This window comes from Scleropages formosus, chromosome 13 (assembly GCF_900964775.1).
Source record: "Scleropages formosus chromosome 13, fSclFor1.1, whole genome shotgun sequence".
In the NCBI taxonomy this organism is placed as follows: domain Eukaryota; kingdom Metazoa; phylum Chordata; class Actinopteri; order Osteoglossiformes; family Osteoglossidae; genus Scleropages; species Scleropages formosus.
Window position 1 is genome coordinate 28,935,157 of NC_041818.1, and position 16,351 is coordinate 28,951,507.

General features: G+C 43.7%; 1 protein-coding gene across 1 annotated transcript; it reads left to right on the top strand.

Moving 5' to 3' along the window:
• Positions 1-4,490: 4,490 nt before the first annotated feature.
• Positions 4,491-13,460, top strand: tnfsf12 (TNF superfamily member 12). The gene is made up of 6 exons (XM_018733310.2): positions 4,491-4,864; positions 7,580-7,661; positions 10,623-10,673; positions 10,765-10,788; positions 10,897-11,024; positions 11,680-13,460. The coding sequence occupies exons 1-6, from the start codon at positions 4,691-4,693 to the stop codon at positions 11,932-11,934; spliced, it is 714 nt and encodes a 237-aa protein (XP_018588826.2). The 5' UTR covers positions 4,491-4,690; the 3' UTR covers positions 11,935-13,460.
• Positions 13,461-16,351: the final 2,891 nt, after the last annotated feature.

The window sequence follows — 16,351 nt, forward strand, 5'->3', positions numbered from 1 at the left end:
CTGTCTTTTTGTGCCTGTCTGTCCGTCCGTGCCTATCTGCATCTGTGTGTCCATCTATGTCTATTCATCCACCTATCCACCCCCCCGAATAACTTTTGAGGGACACGTCACAATAGACGCTGTGTCACTTTGCTGCGATGTGCTGTTGTCATCGCTTCTCCTACCGAAACCTCTTATTCTCTGAAATGGGCTCGATGAGGAAACTCGCGTCTCCGAATGAAAGTGCTTTCTCGCGAAGGCCGGAGAGGAGCTCCAGAAGCGCGTCGGGCACATGTGCACATTACTGGTGCTTTGGTTTTACCAGACTGCTGGAAAGTCTCAGTGAAAGGTGAGCGACTGGCTCAGCCGAAAATGCGGTTCATGTATTCTATGTGCATTTCTCTACAATAGCGCAGATATTACCACATTCTTACCCAGTTTGTACTCTGATATGCACCGAGTTCTCTCTGCGAGCACGTTCTCGCACCGGCACCTGCAGGCCGTGTTTCCGCACGTGTTCGTGGAGGCGGCGTTGACTTGCGCCACGATTCCGACGCTCCTTTAGGCACAGCTGTGTCCTCGACGGGGTCGTCCTTCCCGCTGCTATCCGTCCAAACCTGCAGGCAGACACGGTCCGAAACATGGTATTTCTGGAGAGTAAATGCTGGCAAGTGATAGTGTTGTTGCTCTTTGCTCATGGAACTCCTGCCCCCCGTTACAAGGTCATAAGCGTAGAGTATGTCCCATTTGTGTGTGTGTGTGTGTATGTGTTTCTCCTTGCGACATCCTCTCTCTCCTCCTCCTATGCTGTTCCTCAGGTCACCGTCACAAACGTGTTTGTCACCCAGCGTTGACTCCACGTACGAAGCAGGCCCATCGTGCCTGCAACACATGAGCTCTTCCTCTGTGTCGAGCTGCTCCGAGTGCTTGTGAGGACGTTCTCTCTGCCTTCAAACCATTACACTTTTTGTCACCTGAACTGGATCCGGTGTGAAAAACGCAACAGACTGAAAACAAGTTTTAAAACATGTGCAATACATTTGTTCATGCAGAAATAATAAACCATTGAATCCCCCCTTGACCTCATTTTTGCTGGAGTAACATGATGGTCCTGTGTAAATGATGGGCGTCAGGGTTTTACTGTGCCGTGAAAAAGTATTCGCCCCCTTCCTGATTTTTTTTTTTTTTTTTTTGCATATTTGTCACAGTTAAATGATTGAGATCACACGCACACACACACACACACACACATTTTCTGAACTGCTTGTCCCATACAGGGTCGCGGGGAACCAGAGCCTACCTGGCAACACAGGGCGTAAGGCCAGAGGGGGAGGGGACACACCCAGGACGGGACGCCAGTCCGCCGCAAGGCACCCCAAACGGGACTCGAACCCCAGACCCACTGGAGAGTAGGACCCGGTCCAACCCACTGCGCCCCCCTATGATTGAGATCATCAAACAAATTTTAATATTACACAAAGATAACCCCAGTAAATACAAAATGCAGTTTTTAAATGATGATTTAATTTATTAAGGGAAAAAAGCTGTCCAAACCTACCTGGCCCTATGTAATTGCCCCCCTAAACCTAATAACTGGTTGTGCCACCCTTGGCGGCAACAACTGCAATCAAGCATTTGCGATAACTGGCAATGAGTCTTTCACATCGCTGTGGAGGAATTTTGGCCCACTCTTCTTTGCAGAATTGTTTTTCAGCCACACTGGAGTGTTTTCGAGCATAAACGCCCTGTTTAAGGTCATGCCACAGCATCTCGATCGGAGTTAAGCCCCGACTTTGACTAGGCCACTCCAAAACCTTAATTTTGTTTTTTTTGAGCCATTCAGAGGTGACTTGCTGGTGTGTTTCGGATCATTGTCCTGCTGCATAACCCAAGTGCGCTCGAGCTTGAGGTCACGAACTGATGGCCGGACATTCTCCTTCAGGATTTTCTTGTAAAGCGCAGAATTCATGGTTCCATCAATTACGGCAATTCATCCAGGTCCTGAAGCTGCAAAGCATCCCCAGACCATCACGCTACCACCACCATGTTTGACTGTTGGTATAATGTTCTTTTTATGAAATGCTGTGTTAGTTTTACGCCAGATGTAACAGGACGCACACCTTCCAAAAAGTTCAGCTTTTGTCTCATCAGTCCACAGAATATTTGCCCAAAAGTCTTGGGGATAATCAAGATGTTTTTTGGCAAATGTAAGACGAGCCTTTGTGTTCTTTTTGGTCAGCAGTGGCTTTCGCCTTGGAACTCTCCCATGGATGCCGTTTTAGCCCAGTCTCTTTCTTATTGTTGAATCATGAACACTGACCTTATCTGAGGAAAGTGAGGCCTGCAGTTCTTTAGATGTTGTTCTGGGTTCTTTCATGAGCTCCTGGATGAGTCGTCGTTGCGCTCTTGGAGTAATTTTGGTAGGCCGGCCACTCCTGGGATGGTTCACCACTGTTCCAAGTTTTCTCCATTTGTGGATAATGGCTCTCATCGTGGTTCGCTGGAGTCCCAAAGCCTTAGAAGGGGCTTTGGAACCCTTTCCAGACCGATACATGTCAATTACTTTGTTTCTCAGGAGGTGCGGTGGCGCAGTGGGTTGGACTGGGTCCTGCTCTCTGGTGGGTCTGGGGTTCGACTCCCGCTTGGGGTGCCTTGTGGTGGACTGGCATCCCGTCCTGGGTGTGTCCCCTCCCCCTCCGGCCTTACGCCCCGTGTTGCCAGGTAGGCTCCAGTTCCCTGTGACCCTGTCTGGGATAAGCGGTTCAGAAAGTGTGTGTGTATACTTTGTTTCTCATCTTGAATTCTTTGTTCTTGAATTTCTTTAGATCGCGGCATGATGTGTTGCTTTTTGAGATGTGCTTCACTTTGTCAGATAGGTTCTGTTTAAGTGATTTCTTGATTCAACAGGTCTGGCAGTAATCAGGCCTGGGTGTGGCAAGTGAAATTTAACTCAGCTTTCCAAAAAATGTGGTTAATCACAGTTCATTCATGATTTAACAGGGGGTAATTACTTTTTCACACGGGGCCAGGTAGGTTTGGACAGCTTTTTTCCATTAATAAATGAAATCATCATTTAAAAACTGCATTTTGTATTTACTCTGGTTTAATATTAAAATTTGTTTGATGATCTCAATCATTTAACCGTGACAAATATGCAAAAAAAAAATTAAAAATCAGGAAGGGGGCAAATACTTTTTTCACGGCAGTGTACTTTTGAGTTGCGCTCAAACCCTCATCAGTCCTCCCTTCTTCTGACCGTCACAGAGGTGGTTCGGACCCAAGCACGGGCGAGGTCATCTCAGATCCAGTCCAACACACGGAGGCAGACAAAATCGGTGGTCAGGGACAGGCGTAGGTCAAGCGAGGTGCAAACGTCATTTGGAGGGCCAGACAGTACTCAAAACAAGGGAAAGCAAGCAGAGGTTAAAAGCCAAGTAAACATGGACCAGGGTGCAAGCCAGGGCATTGCAAGATTCTGCAACTTTGTGCCGGGACGGCACTGCCTTTATTCCTGGCCTTGATTACCGTCAGGTGCGGCTGCTTGGCTTGTGGACGACACTGACATTTCTGAGCGCTTTGGGTTTTGCTGCCACCCCATGGACAGCAGACAGTCTTCTGCCAGAAGGGACTCTCCTGCTCTGTGGAGGTGAGGGGACTTCTACGGATGCAGATGTTTTATGGACGTCTCAAGGACCCCCGTTGGACAGGCTAACATTAGTGCTGGATGCAGTAAGCAGGGATGTAGAACATCTTCCTAGGCTTACAAGTACACTTTGCGTGATAAAATCCGCTTCTGTTTGGAACAAGTGGGTCAGAGGAAGTACATCACACACGCAGTAATCATCACCCCTGAAGGTCAGGGCTCGCCCACAGCTCAAGCAGAGCACAGCGTGAAACCTCCGAGATACACTGTGTACCACGGTGCACATTAAAGGCTCCAGGCAGGACACGGTGACACGCCGTGGGGAGTGACTTGGCGGCCTGTTCTTGAGTCTCCTTCCAGTCCAAGCGCTTCAACAGAAACATCTTAGGTCTCCAGCTGGACACCAAAGCATGCCAACAGTAGCACGTGGACTTGTAACGCAAGTAGCAGGTGGAAGTGCTGGAGGCAGAATGAACAGTGAAGCGGAAAGTCGCGTCGTAGCGGAACCGACTTCACGGGACACGCGCGTGGCGGCTGAAGCGAAGAAGCGTTTGGCGCGACACAGCTCGTGGCTACAGGTGTGTCACCTGCGCGACAGGGGCCGGGGCTCCGCGTGAGGCTCACCGGTAAAGCAGCAGTTCTGTCATTTCCGTCAATGACCGCGACACATGTGACATGATTCGGCACCCAGTGCTTCCTAGCGTCGTCCGGACGGTTCCGAACCGCGCCGCTCCACGTCGCGCGCAAATCAAATGATGATGCGCGAGGCTGCAGAGTCAAAACCTGACAACATCTGCTCTGCATATTTTCATTCCTCACAAGCCGAGAGGGAGGGAGGCAGGGAGGGGCAAGAGGAGAGAGAGAGAGACGGTGGGAGGGTGGCGGGGTGGAGGCAGAGAACGCGCGCGCTAAAAGTCCCACTTGCTGCTCACTTTTAGGAGCATTTTCGCGCAAACAGCGCAGGAGCAGCAGCAGAGACAAGGTGCGCGCGCACTCGGCTCCTCGGGGAGATGAAGGAGAGAAGCGCAGCAGCCCGTTGCGCGCACACGTGAGCTCTCTGCCGGGGACATGCGGCGGGCTCTGCGGGGCAGCAGGCTCGGTCCGCTCGGCTCCACCGGGGCTGCCGTGGCGGCCGCCGCGCTCACCCTGGCCGCGTGCAGCGTCCTCTTCACCGCGTGGACGTGGGGACAGGCGCGCAACCTGTCCACCTCCTTCAGAAAGCTGCAGTATCGCCTCGAACAAGTAAGTCGCGCTTTTCTCGCCAACTAGTAGTAATAATCAGAATCAGTTTCAATGAATGTTATTAATTTATAGCGATATGATATCGCCGCCGTAAATCACGTTCACTTGTGTAGGACAGCAGGTGGCGGAGTGGTTGGAGCTGCTGTCTCTGAAGGTCGCAGTTTTGAATCTCACTCGGCTGCATAAAACAGTCGTGTTGTGCAAGAGCGCCGACCGCCCCCCCCCCCCGCGCGCGGCCAGACTCCAATTATAGTACAATTTACTGGAAATCTCAGCTAGCCTAGCGCGCGCCAGAATTTATCATGTCTGCAGCAGCAGCTCACTTCGTGTATGATGTGTTGATCGTTTGGACTGTAAAATCTGCCAGGATACAATCAGTGACGGGCAACAGTTGTTACAGGAGTTCAGATGCGAGTCGGAAAACGCGTGTGTGAGTTCAGAGATGTGCGCCCCGCCTCCACACACACACACGCACTACAGCTGAAGTATTAGATGCACACGTCACTGTGAACGAGTGAGTGCTCTGTGACCACCCGTTTTGCCTTTGAAATCTATTCTATTCTGTATTTTGGCTTTCGTACAGGTTTCCGTTTTTAAACAGAAATATTTTTGCATGTACACTGACTGTTGTGAATAACTTTTGCCCCTTTCCAATTTTCTCTTTTTTGCAACTTTTTACATTTAATTTTATAAGATCTTGACTTTTTATCAGTTTCAGTAGCATTTGAATGAACCCAGAGAGACAAAAAGTAGCACCTGTATTGTTTTTGTTATTTTCTTGGTAGAGAAGAATGAAATTCTTAGACACACATCATGCCATGTTTGGAGGACATTTCTGAAGACTTATGGAGAAAAGTTGTCCTCCTGAAGTCTGTCAGTCTGAACAGGGTTAGATAGGGTTACCAGGTTATCAGCTACACAGGGTTCCACAGCCTGAACCTCAATGATAACACGGTCAGAGCCATACTAATCAAATGGAAAACATTTGGAACAGTGGTAAATTTATCTAAGAGTGGCCATCCTGCCAAAATCCCTCCACAAACAGAGCATAAAATCATTAATGAGCTCATAAAGAACCCCAGGACAACATACAGAGAACTGGAAAATACTGTTCTTTCAGCTTAAACAAAGATCATGACTCCCCAGAAAGAAAGAAAATGGGTTACATTTGCAAGAGTGGCAAGGCAGAAACACCCACTTGCTAAAAAGAGCACAAAATCTCTTCTGTAGTTCATAAAATGGACCTGAATGTCTCTCAAGACTTGTGGAAGAATGTTCTGTGTACTGATGAATCAAACATAGAACTTCTCTGATGACATGGGCCACATTATGGTTGTCAAAAAATACTGCATTTCAGAGAACGAACCAGTCCAGCATGGTGGTGGCAGTCTGATAAAGTGGGGCTGTTTTACTGCCACAGGACCTGGGTTCCATGCTGTCACTGAATGAACTACAATTTTCTCTTTGTATTAGAATATTCCCAAGGAGAATGCCAAGCCATGGATCCGTAAGTTGAAGCTGAAGTGCGGCTGGGTCACACAGCAAGATACGGATCCTAAACACAGAAGCAAAATCAGAGTACCAGAGTAGCTGAAAAGATGAAGTTACATTATATCTTAGTCCAAGTCCTAACCTGAATGCAATTGAGATGTTGTGGAAGGACTTGAAAAGAGCTGTTCATGCTCAAAAACCTGCAAATATTGCTGAGCTAAAGCAGTTCTGCATGGAGGGGGCTGGGGCAAAACTCCTCTACAGTGATGTAAGACCGTGGTCAACAGTTACAGGAAAAGTTGTAGTTGCAGTCATAGCAGCTAAAGGTGGCACCACCAGTTACTAAGAGTTACTTTTTTGCACCATGATGGTACATTTCATTGTCTTCCACAACCTAGGAAATGAGATCCTGTAAAAACAACACCGGTGTAACCTTTTCTCTCTCAGGCTCCATTTATACACCATTAAAATTGACCAAAGATCTGATCAAATGTAATATTAAAAAGCTGCAAAAAGAGAAAATTGAGTGTTTGCACAGAGAATTTCTGGGCTATTCACTGAAGGATAAAACAGCTCAAGCTCTGCAAAGCTGCTTTCCTGCTGGTTATGAAAAGCTTATTTCCAACAAATTCTGGACCTTGACTGGTTCACTCGAGGACACTCACTACAACTGTTTTCAGAGCCGAGAACGCTTGCCTTTCATTATCATGCTTGGACTTCAGTATTAACCCTCTTCAGGCTGATGTTGCAAATTAGCATCAGCAGGTACATATTTTTCCTGCCACCTAGTATTAATTTTGCCCTGAGAGGGTTAAGAGCTGGTCCATCTATCACTACTCTGTATATTCCTTAGAAATCGTAAAATTTGTACTAACATCATATTTCAGTATTATCCTACTTGCCAGTATGGGTAATTATGAAATGTGCAATTTGCTTTTATGATGATAGACATCTAAGCTATGGTCATTTGCTGATTATGACATAGATTAATTGCTGGGCAGTGATGGAAAAAAAGCTTTATTTCTTTTCCTCTTTCTCCATGGGACTTTAGAGAGTTGAGGAATGCAGAATACTACAAAAATGTTGCAGCTGTGTTGCAAGGAAGTGGCTGAAACACTGAAGCACTATGTAAACCGAGAGTACACGATGTATCTGGACATTTTCCCTTAACTTTGTAACAGAATTACCTTATACCCCTTTTCTTCTCTTCCTCTCTCGTTGCAGGTCAATGCCCAGAGGGAAGCTGTTGTCAAACTTCTGCTGGAAAAGGGAATACGGGTGGACGGCCAGAGGGTGAAGAGAGATGGTACTGTACAGAGGAGGTCTTGCTGGATTTTGGCAGACAAGATGAGTCTTATGGGCTCAAGCAGGAGACGGGGTCATGGTCTCTGTGAGAAGTACATACAGTGCAGTATTAAAAACAAGGAGTTACAAAGAGTTGGGATGAAAATAATACTTCAGTACAATACTGGTCGATGAGTTAATGCAGATTTTATTAAATGTAACTGTATACTTCATGTAATGACAACCCAGTACAATTTTAAATACAGTGTATTTAAAATACCATTAGTTTTATTAGTTAAACGCCTCCTATATACAGTAAAGTTGAAAGTCCGAGTGCACCTGCCTGAAACCAGACTTGGAAAGCACTGGACATTTGGAGAAGGAAGTGGATCTTAGGCAACAATTAGTCAAAATTTACATCTATATTTCTGCATTCTGCAAATGCTTTTCTCCAAAGCGATGTACAACTCACAGTAAACCATACTTCATTCAATAAGAAAGAGCTTTAGGCACAGACACAGCACGATCAAAGGTCAGCTTGTGTGTCTGACACCACCATGTTGCTGGTTCACATCCCTCAAGTAGCTGCCTAAAGAAGTGACATTCAAATAGCAAATACATAGATAATCATAGCACATGGTGTTGGACTCATTTATGGAGCTGTCAGGAGCTCAGGAAAGTAGTGGCTCTCAGAGAGATGGGTTTTAAATGCTGAAAGGGATTCAGCAGTTGTGAGGGAGAGAGGGAGTTTATCCCATCACATTGGGGTCAGAATTGAGAGTCTATAGACTTTTGATTTTGGACTACTAAACCACCAAGAGGTGGAGGAGTGCAACATGTTTCTTGGGGGCATAGGGATTGAGCAGGTCAAAATATGAAATATGAGTCCAACTGCTGAGTATTTGCAAGACACACAAAGGCTGAGTGTATGAGTTGTCTGTGTGGTTCCTACTGGTCAGGAGCTGCTTTGCTGGTCATAGAGTTGGTGAGCTTTACCAAGTCCATAGCAATCTCAACCAGAAGCTGTCATTGCATTCTTCGAAAGGATGCCTTTTCATCGGGATTACAGATAGTTGAGCAGTCCTTCGTTCTCGTGCAAGATCCAGACCCAAAACAAGCTCCACATTTATGCAAGAACTCTCTGGCCAAGAAGGAAAGTGAAGGACACCTCAAACTAATGGCCTGGATGTAAGACATCAGTTATGGGGAAAAAAAAATTACTCTTACTAATGTACTCAAATGTTTGACTGGTACACATCTGGAGGAAGGGGGGCAGCAGGGAATAAAAAGCAATAAAGTAAAGAAGCATACTACTTCTATGTCTCACACTCCATTATACCCTCAATGGCAAAGTTTAGATTGAGTTGGTCAGCCACGTGACAATGGGAATTAACATTCTCGGTCCATTCCAAATTTAGCTGGTGCAATTTATAAAGCAATACATAAAATCTGACTTTCTTAGTTACTCCCCTCTGATCCCAGGTATAACATGAATAAATGGAGCAACAAAGCCATCACTGTGTGTACGTATGAAAATGTGAACTTTGGATGTTTGAGTGGAACACTGACTACTGTCACTTTCTACTTGCTTTAGCTTTATTCATTGGTCATGAGTTCGGAAAAGATTTTGCTGAATCGACAGCTTATTTTCACTTGCAGGCACATGACTATGTTTTTATTGGAGGAGTGAAGCAGGAAAACTCTGGTTTCCTGATTTAACCCAAGATTGTCCAGGGTTCAGTGGTCAGGCTGACAGAAATAGACAAATTGCTCCTCTAACCACAAGAGAAAAAAAGACCTCAGTGGTAGATGTTCCCTGCTCAGGTTTCATCATTGAATAACACTGCAAGGCAGACGAGCAAAGCTGTCAAAAGCTAGCAAAGTCATCCGGGTGTGTGTGTTTGGTCATGGTGAGAGGTAGGCTGTGTCTCAGAGTTGTCTCTATAGAGAACAGTACAAGAACACGCACAATTAAACAATTGTATGTGCCGTTGCTTATCTCCTTTTTTAATTGGAACTGGAATATTTAAATGTGTGCATCAAAGTTCTGGGATTTCAACTAATTTGCATTTTTATTGTTTAGTGGGGCGGGGGGATAATGGGGTTTTTCTCATCTGATTTTTTTTTTTTTTCTCACGGATCAGAATGGATCACCAGCCTACCCAAAGGTGTCTGGCTCCACACACTGTCCAAATCAACAGGAACTAATATTTTCATTCATCATTTCCGTTTTTTTCATCTGATATTCCAGTCCTGGGATAGAACAGCCTTATTTATATGTGGAGTAAATGAAACTGTGAGCACTAGAGCTCTCAAGTGGCAGTTAGGGGAATCATTCCATGGTGTCATCACTGTATACATGCCCTAACCTGTAAACAGCAGAAAGAGAATGATGTGAAAACAACACCTGAAAAACCTTTCCACATTACATCATGTTTCTTAAACATCTTGATTACTCCTATCCTGTACCCAACAGGCTCTCTAGAACTTTAAGACGTGTTTACCAGTTATCTCTTTTAACTTGTCCTGTTTTCTTGGTGGCCTTTTCATGTTTGCAATTTTTCACTTTGCACAGGATGTTTCATGTCTGCATGTGATCTCAAATCACAAGCATTAATATCACCCAAAAAAAAGGAAATATGCAGAAATAAAGGGAACCTTCTGCATGGAATTTACCAATTTTTTTTGTTTTGTCTTATTTCATTACTGACATAATTTTGTATTGTTTCAGGGTTATGGAATTTCCATCCTTTTTCTCCTGTCCTCTGGATCACCGAATGCCCAAAGAACCACACTTTTTCTTCTTCCTTTTTCCTCAGATTATGTTTTCGGACAGAAATTGGCTGATACCTGCAATACTGCTGTAATGGAAAAGGGATGGAATTATGATAATTACAGTTACTTGTGTTGAGCACATCAGGAAATTTTAAATGTTTGTCCACTGTCTGAACAGAATTTAATATTCTCCTTTCACACACTTCAGCAGGGAAAGGAAAACCAGCAAATGGGAGGAAAGTTGCTTCTCATTTTGAAAGTAAGTACAAACAAATCTTGTGCTTCACATCTCTACCATTCTGACAGCATTTTCATTTGATGTTCTGACTTGTCCTATTTGTTTTTAATAGTAAAAGGTCCATCCTTCCAACAAGGTAATCTATAACATTTGTTGTTATTCCTACTATTATAACATTCAACAGTTTTTTTTCTGCTCCATGCCTATGGCTTATGGAGGCTCTGTCCTTGTGTGGCTCTTGCAGTGGGCAGCGAAGGCATCATTAAGGGCTGGACCGAGGAGGAGCTGAACGTGAGCAAAGCTGTCAGATATGATCCCAACAGTGGAACTTTTAAAGTGGAGAGGAATGGAGTTTACTTCCTCTACTGCCAGGTGAGCTGCATTCTTTCACTACCTGCGCTTCAGTGCTGCTCCTGCACTCCACCAAGTTATTGGTACTTTTGCTCTGACAAGAAGCTATCGAAACTACACTGATTACTGACAAATTCTTATCCCAGCTGTGAAAAACCACACCAGTTCCTCACATAATAGGGTTAATTCGTTCCACGAAAACAACCAAAATCAAATGTATATTTATGTATGACAATGATAATGCCAATACATTTCTAACTTTTAATTTTACATTTAAATTCCTGCTCAATTTATGTTTCTCAGCTTTTGCAGCCTTTTGGAATGTCTTTTGAACTTTATTTTCTATATTTTTAAGAAATATTTGAATAATTTGGCTCATGGATATTTATGATATAAAGTTCTAAAGACCACTGCCTGTGTCTTTCACTTTGCAAAATACATGGACACTGTGCCATTAGAGGTGCTGTGTACCATTGCTAACAAATGTTTGATGCTGGATAATCTTCATTTGATCACTAGAATGAGGCTTTATTTACAGTAGCAGTCATTGAAATACTGTTACAATAAAATGACCAAACAACAGTAAAGCTACTAGGTGCCAACAGACACGTTGGCTACAAGAACACCAACCTACCACACTTCCAGAAAACAGTGATTGTTTCTCCCCATGTCACAGGTGCACTTCAATGAGAACCAGAGCTTCTATGTCAAGTTGGAAGTGTTGGTAAACGCTAAGACTGTTCTCCGGTGCATGGAAGGATATGGCACCACACCTTCATCTGGATCCCATCAATTCCACTTCCTCAAGCCATGTCAAGTGTCAGGGCTGCTTCGGCTGGAGAGGGGGGTTGAGCTGAAGATTACAACGGGTGCTACATTCACTCTGCTCACCAGTGCCAAAAACTGCTTTGGCCTCTTCAAAGTCAACTGAGGGTGGAGCACACTGGACACACTGCAGTCAAGCCTTGTATTCCAACCTAAAACTAGGCATTTGCACACCTTCCCTCCAGGTTTGGATTTTGGATACTGTCAGTCTTCATCATAAAATGCAAATTGTTTAAGTGCTTCCATGCTCTGACTGATAGACTATACCCAATAAATCTTCACTCAATATTAAATCAATATAAATGGAATGGATCAAGAGAAACTTGACTTTTCCAAAACCTTTATATCAAATTCGAAAAAGGCTCAGCATCGTGTATTAAGGATCTCTGCTGCAGGATGTCCAGCTGTTTCACCAAACTCATTAATATGCATTTTGGCAGCCATTTTTCAACCAGGATCAAGCGTATACTTTTTAACAAGAAGGGCAACCAGACATCTGACTTATGTGATCAAAGTGGACAAGATGGTTCCTTGGAGCAGTTAAAGTATGGCTAATCTTCAGCTTCCTTCTATAGAGAACTGATATAATTCTGTTTAACAATAGAGCCATACTTTATACATATATATACAATATTGAAAAGTGGTCTGCGATTTAATATTTCAGCAATTGAGAAAACATTTAACTCATTAATATTTTCATTTTTAAAGTAACATCTTACTGATCTGGTGGTCTTTTTCCTCTGCATTAGTCAAAAGTGTTCAACAACTACAAACTTTCAAGATTCATCTCGCTTTGTGCCTCTCAGCTTTTTGTGGCGTTTGCTGCCATTGGTTCAGTGCTTTTTTCTTCATTGTGTCACACTGTTTGTTTCAACTGAAAGTTTTTAAAGAGACACAAAACTCAGATCGTCCAGCTGTTTGACAACGCAAAAAATACCAGTTGGATTGGATTTAGGATGTCATGTGATACAGCAAGAATGTCCAAAGTGCACTGCCACCCAGCAAGAGTTTCAGAATTTGTCTTGTGAAGATAGTTTAGGGCTTAGAAATGTTGGAATGCCCTGGATGACCCCCAGTTACTGCTCAAGTTCTGTCACGTTGACAGGCACATGTTCATTATTGCCCTTCATTGTGGATGCTACGTGTTTTGTGCTCACTGGTGCTTCTTCACAAGTGAAACAGAGCACCTGCATCTTCCAGTTACTGTTATGTTCCCTCATGTGCACATAGACATCATGAAAGGATCAGGCAGATGGCATCAAGCTATTAATTTTTAACATGGAATATAATCAGACTGTACAAGTATTGTGTGACAATGCTTCAGTTAACACCAGTAGCATAGCTACATTCTGAATGAAGCCCATTATCACTTCTCACATGTCTTACTATGACAAATATCTTAATGTCACTAGAAAGCTGGTATCTCATCACAAGTATAATATATAGCTTTTAAAAGAGAACTCTTTCCACTGCTCTCTTTTCATTTACATTTACTACAAAGAGACTTGCAGTTCTGATACAAAAGAGCTTTAACAACAGCCAAAGAGTCTTAAATACAAAGTTATTAATGTGCACTTTGTTTACATTTAGCTGACACTTTTCTCCAAAGCAACCTACAGTGTTAAGGTTACAGTTATTTACTCATTTATACAGCTGGGTAATTTTAGGGCAAGTACCTTACTCAAGTGTACCACAGCCAAAAAGGGGGATCAAACCTGCAACCTTCCAGTCCAGAAGCAGTAGTGCTAACCACTACTCTGCCAGTTGTTTAGTCTGTACCCTGTTTTACTGGTACTTAAGCAGATATTATTCCCCATTTTATTACATCTTTTCAGCTGGTAACATGTTCCATTTTGATGCTCATTTGTGATCAAATCCAGCTGTTGCGTACAAGGTGTAATGGTGTGTATGAAAGCTGTAGGGACCAGCAATACGTGCCTGCACCCATGGAGCAGAGCAGGTGTGAGGGCATCTGGGCCCGAGCACCTTCAGCCTTGAGCAGCGTCGGCCGTCCGGCCCTTCGCTCATCGCTGATCCTGATGTTTGTTCTCAAGGCCACCGCTCGGCTTTACGCGCTTCAACAAGACGTCTGCAGTCTGGGCATCCAGCTCACGGCTCCATTTTAGAGGAACATAACCATCCATGTGTCTATATTGAAAACACAAACTGGCAGTGAATGAAAGCAAGGAGCTCCTTCACTGAACTTGCAAAACTGCCAGAGACCTTGAAAAGATGGGTTTCAGGTGGCAGCCATTTCAGAGAAACAGCAATTTCACCAGAATCATGCAGACGTGAATCTTAAAAAAATACATATATATATATATATATACCTGATAATTGTTTTGCCCGGACAAATGACTTGTGTCATACCACAGACAAAACTGGAGGGAAGCTGTAAAAAACGTGTACTTCAGCGTAAAAACAGGGCTGCAAAAGTAGAAGATAGTTCTGAATCAAACCTGTACTTTTCACCTTCACGAGGGAGTTGTGGCGTTTCCGGCAGGGCGACAATTCGCTCGGCTCTCCGGAGAAACACCTGGCGGCGCTTATTTCACACACATATGTGTCATAATCATACTTTTACCATCACGGACTCGCGGTTGGTTCACTTGCTACTTCACTTGGGCTCGCGACGCTCCGCTGCGCGAGACCGGCCGTTTTCCCGCGTTCGGCGGGAAAAAGGGGTTTGCGGAGAGTAGAAGCATCTTAAATTAACGTTTAGCGATCAAAGCTGAGATGATTAATTTAATGTGACAAACTTTAACTTGTTCCGCAGTATTAACGAGTTTATTGTGTTCTTAAGGTAACATCAAGAGGGGAGTCCAAGAAACATGGCGAGTAAAGCTGCTTTACTGGCTTTTAGCGCTTCTTCTTCGTTACTCTACAAGTGTTTTAATACCAGCAAGACTCACTCTTCGCTTTTAATTTAAGTATTATTATTGTTGTTGTTATTATTTAATCATAGCTTTTTATTTTTATAATAAACATTAAAGAAAAGGTGTTCCGCACGCTAAGAGATTGTTCAAACTAGAATTGTATGTTGAGGTATGAGTGCATTTTCTACAGGCCAGTTGGTGACGGTAAATTCACGTGTACATTGATGATGATCGTCATTATTGGTGTTTCATGTCTGTTGTTTTGCATTTCCTCAGAAATGTACTTGTGAAGTTGTGTGAATTTCCATGCCTGCTTCTTTCAAGTTCCGCTTTCAGCTTTTACTATACCATCTTACTATACCATCATTACTGACCATCATGGCCTAACTGCTCCCTCATGTTTCTCACTGCCGTTTTGTCTTTAGACAGTGCTGCAGTAACCCAGCCTTTTACTCCTCTACATTCCAGCCGACTGTCTTCAAGTTCATTGCTCTTGAGAAGCCAAAGTATGTGGAATTAGCAGAGATACACAGGCTATGAAAGAAGGGGAGGATTGCCCGTGTTTGTGTTTAAGATGTTAAGTGTTTGTGGAGCTGGGAGTCCACTTTCTGCTCCGAAGTCTTTTGAACTTTACTCTCATTTCGGAGTTGTAGGTTCCCTATTTTCCTCCGCTCTCCACGATGTCTTCTCGATGCCAGGCTCACCGTGCCGGTCAGTCCCAGAAGGAGTGATGTTTGCGGTGACCCTGAACATTTGCTCCTCAGTTCATGAGCGCAGCTGCAGCCAGAGTACTGTTTGTAACTCCGCACTTACTTTCAGCACAAAGTCACAATCTGTAAAAGTTTGAAAAAATGTAGGTACTCCTCATTTTATTTAGTGGTTCTAAAGAAGACATCAGTACAGTAACTTAAAACTAAGACATTTGATTATTTCCCAACTTTGAGTTAAATTACAGGCTAAAAATAAAAATACTTCAGTCGGAGAAATCATCCTGTTCCATCCCAGTTGTTGAGCACGTATCGTTCGTCATCTTCTTCTTTCCACTTTCTTCTTTCTTTATCATCTCCACTTTGGTCTCCTGTTGTTAGTGTCACTGTTAGAAAGAGCAGCACTCAGGTAGAGCTGAGATGAGCTGTAAACACTGTAGAAGAGAGGTAAATTGAGGCAGTCCTACACTCTGTTTGGCTGCACTTATTCAGCCATCATTCAGCTGGGAAGGCTCGGGTTACCTTAGCTCTGCTACAGAAATATTTGAAAAGAGATAAAATGAGAACATATCCAAATAAAAAATTAAACATTTCAGTTTCAAAAATGTGTCGCTTGTAGCTTGGACAAAACTCCACAAATACACCAAGTAACATGGCTGCTAAAGACTTCTAACCTGGGTTTAGGTGTCCGAAATGACTAGAATTTAATTTTGTTAAAAATAAAGAATTGTAACCTGGGTTTGGTGTCCAAAATAAGAAGAATTTTTCACACAGGTGAGCTTTACCCGAACTGCGAGCTGAAAAGTCCTTAAATGGTGCAGTTATTTTGAATGTCAGCAAAATTATAGCAATTATAATGTCAAACTGTGGATATTCCAGTTTGATGCCATGTCACTGGTAAATGAACATGGTGGTATGGTTCTTGTGCTGTTGCCTGTGA

Coding starts and splice junctions, on each gene's coding strand:
- tnfsf12 (XM_018733310.2), top strand. CDS start 4,691: ATGCGGCGGGCTCTGCGGGGCAGCAGGCTCGGTCCGCTCGGCTCCACC. Junction 10,674..10,764: donor AGTTGCTTCTCATTTTGAAA/GTAAGTACAAAC, acceptor TGTTTTTAATAG/TAAAAGGTCCATCCTTCCAA. Junction 10,789..10,896: donor AGGTCCATCCTTCCAACAAG/GTAATCTATAAC, acceptor TGGCTCTTGCAG/TGGGCAGCGAAGGCATCATT.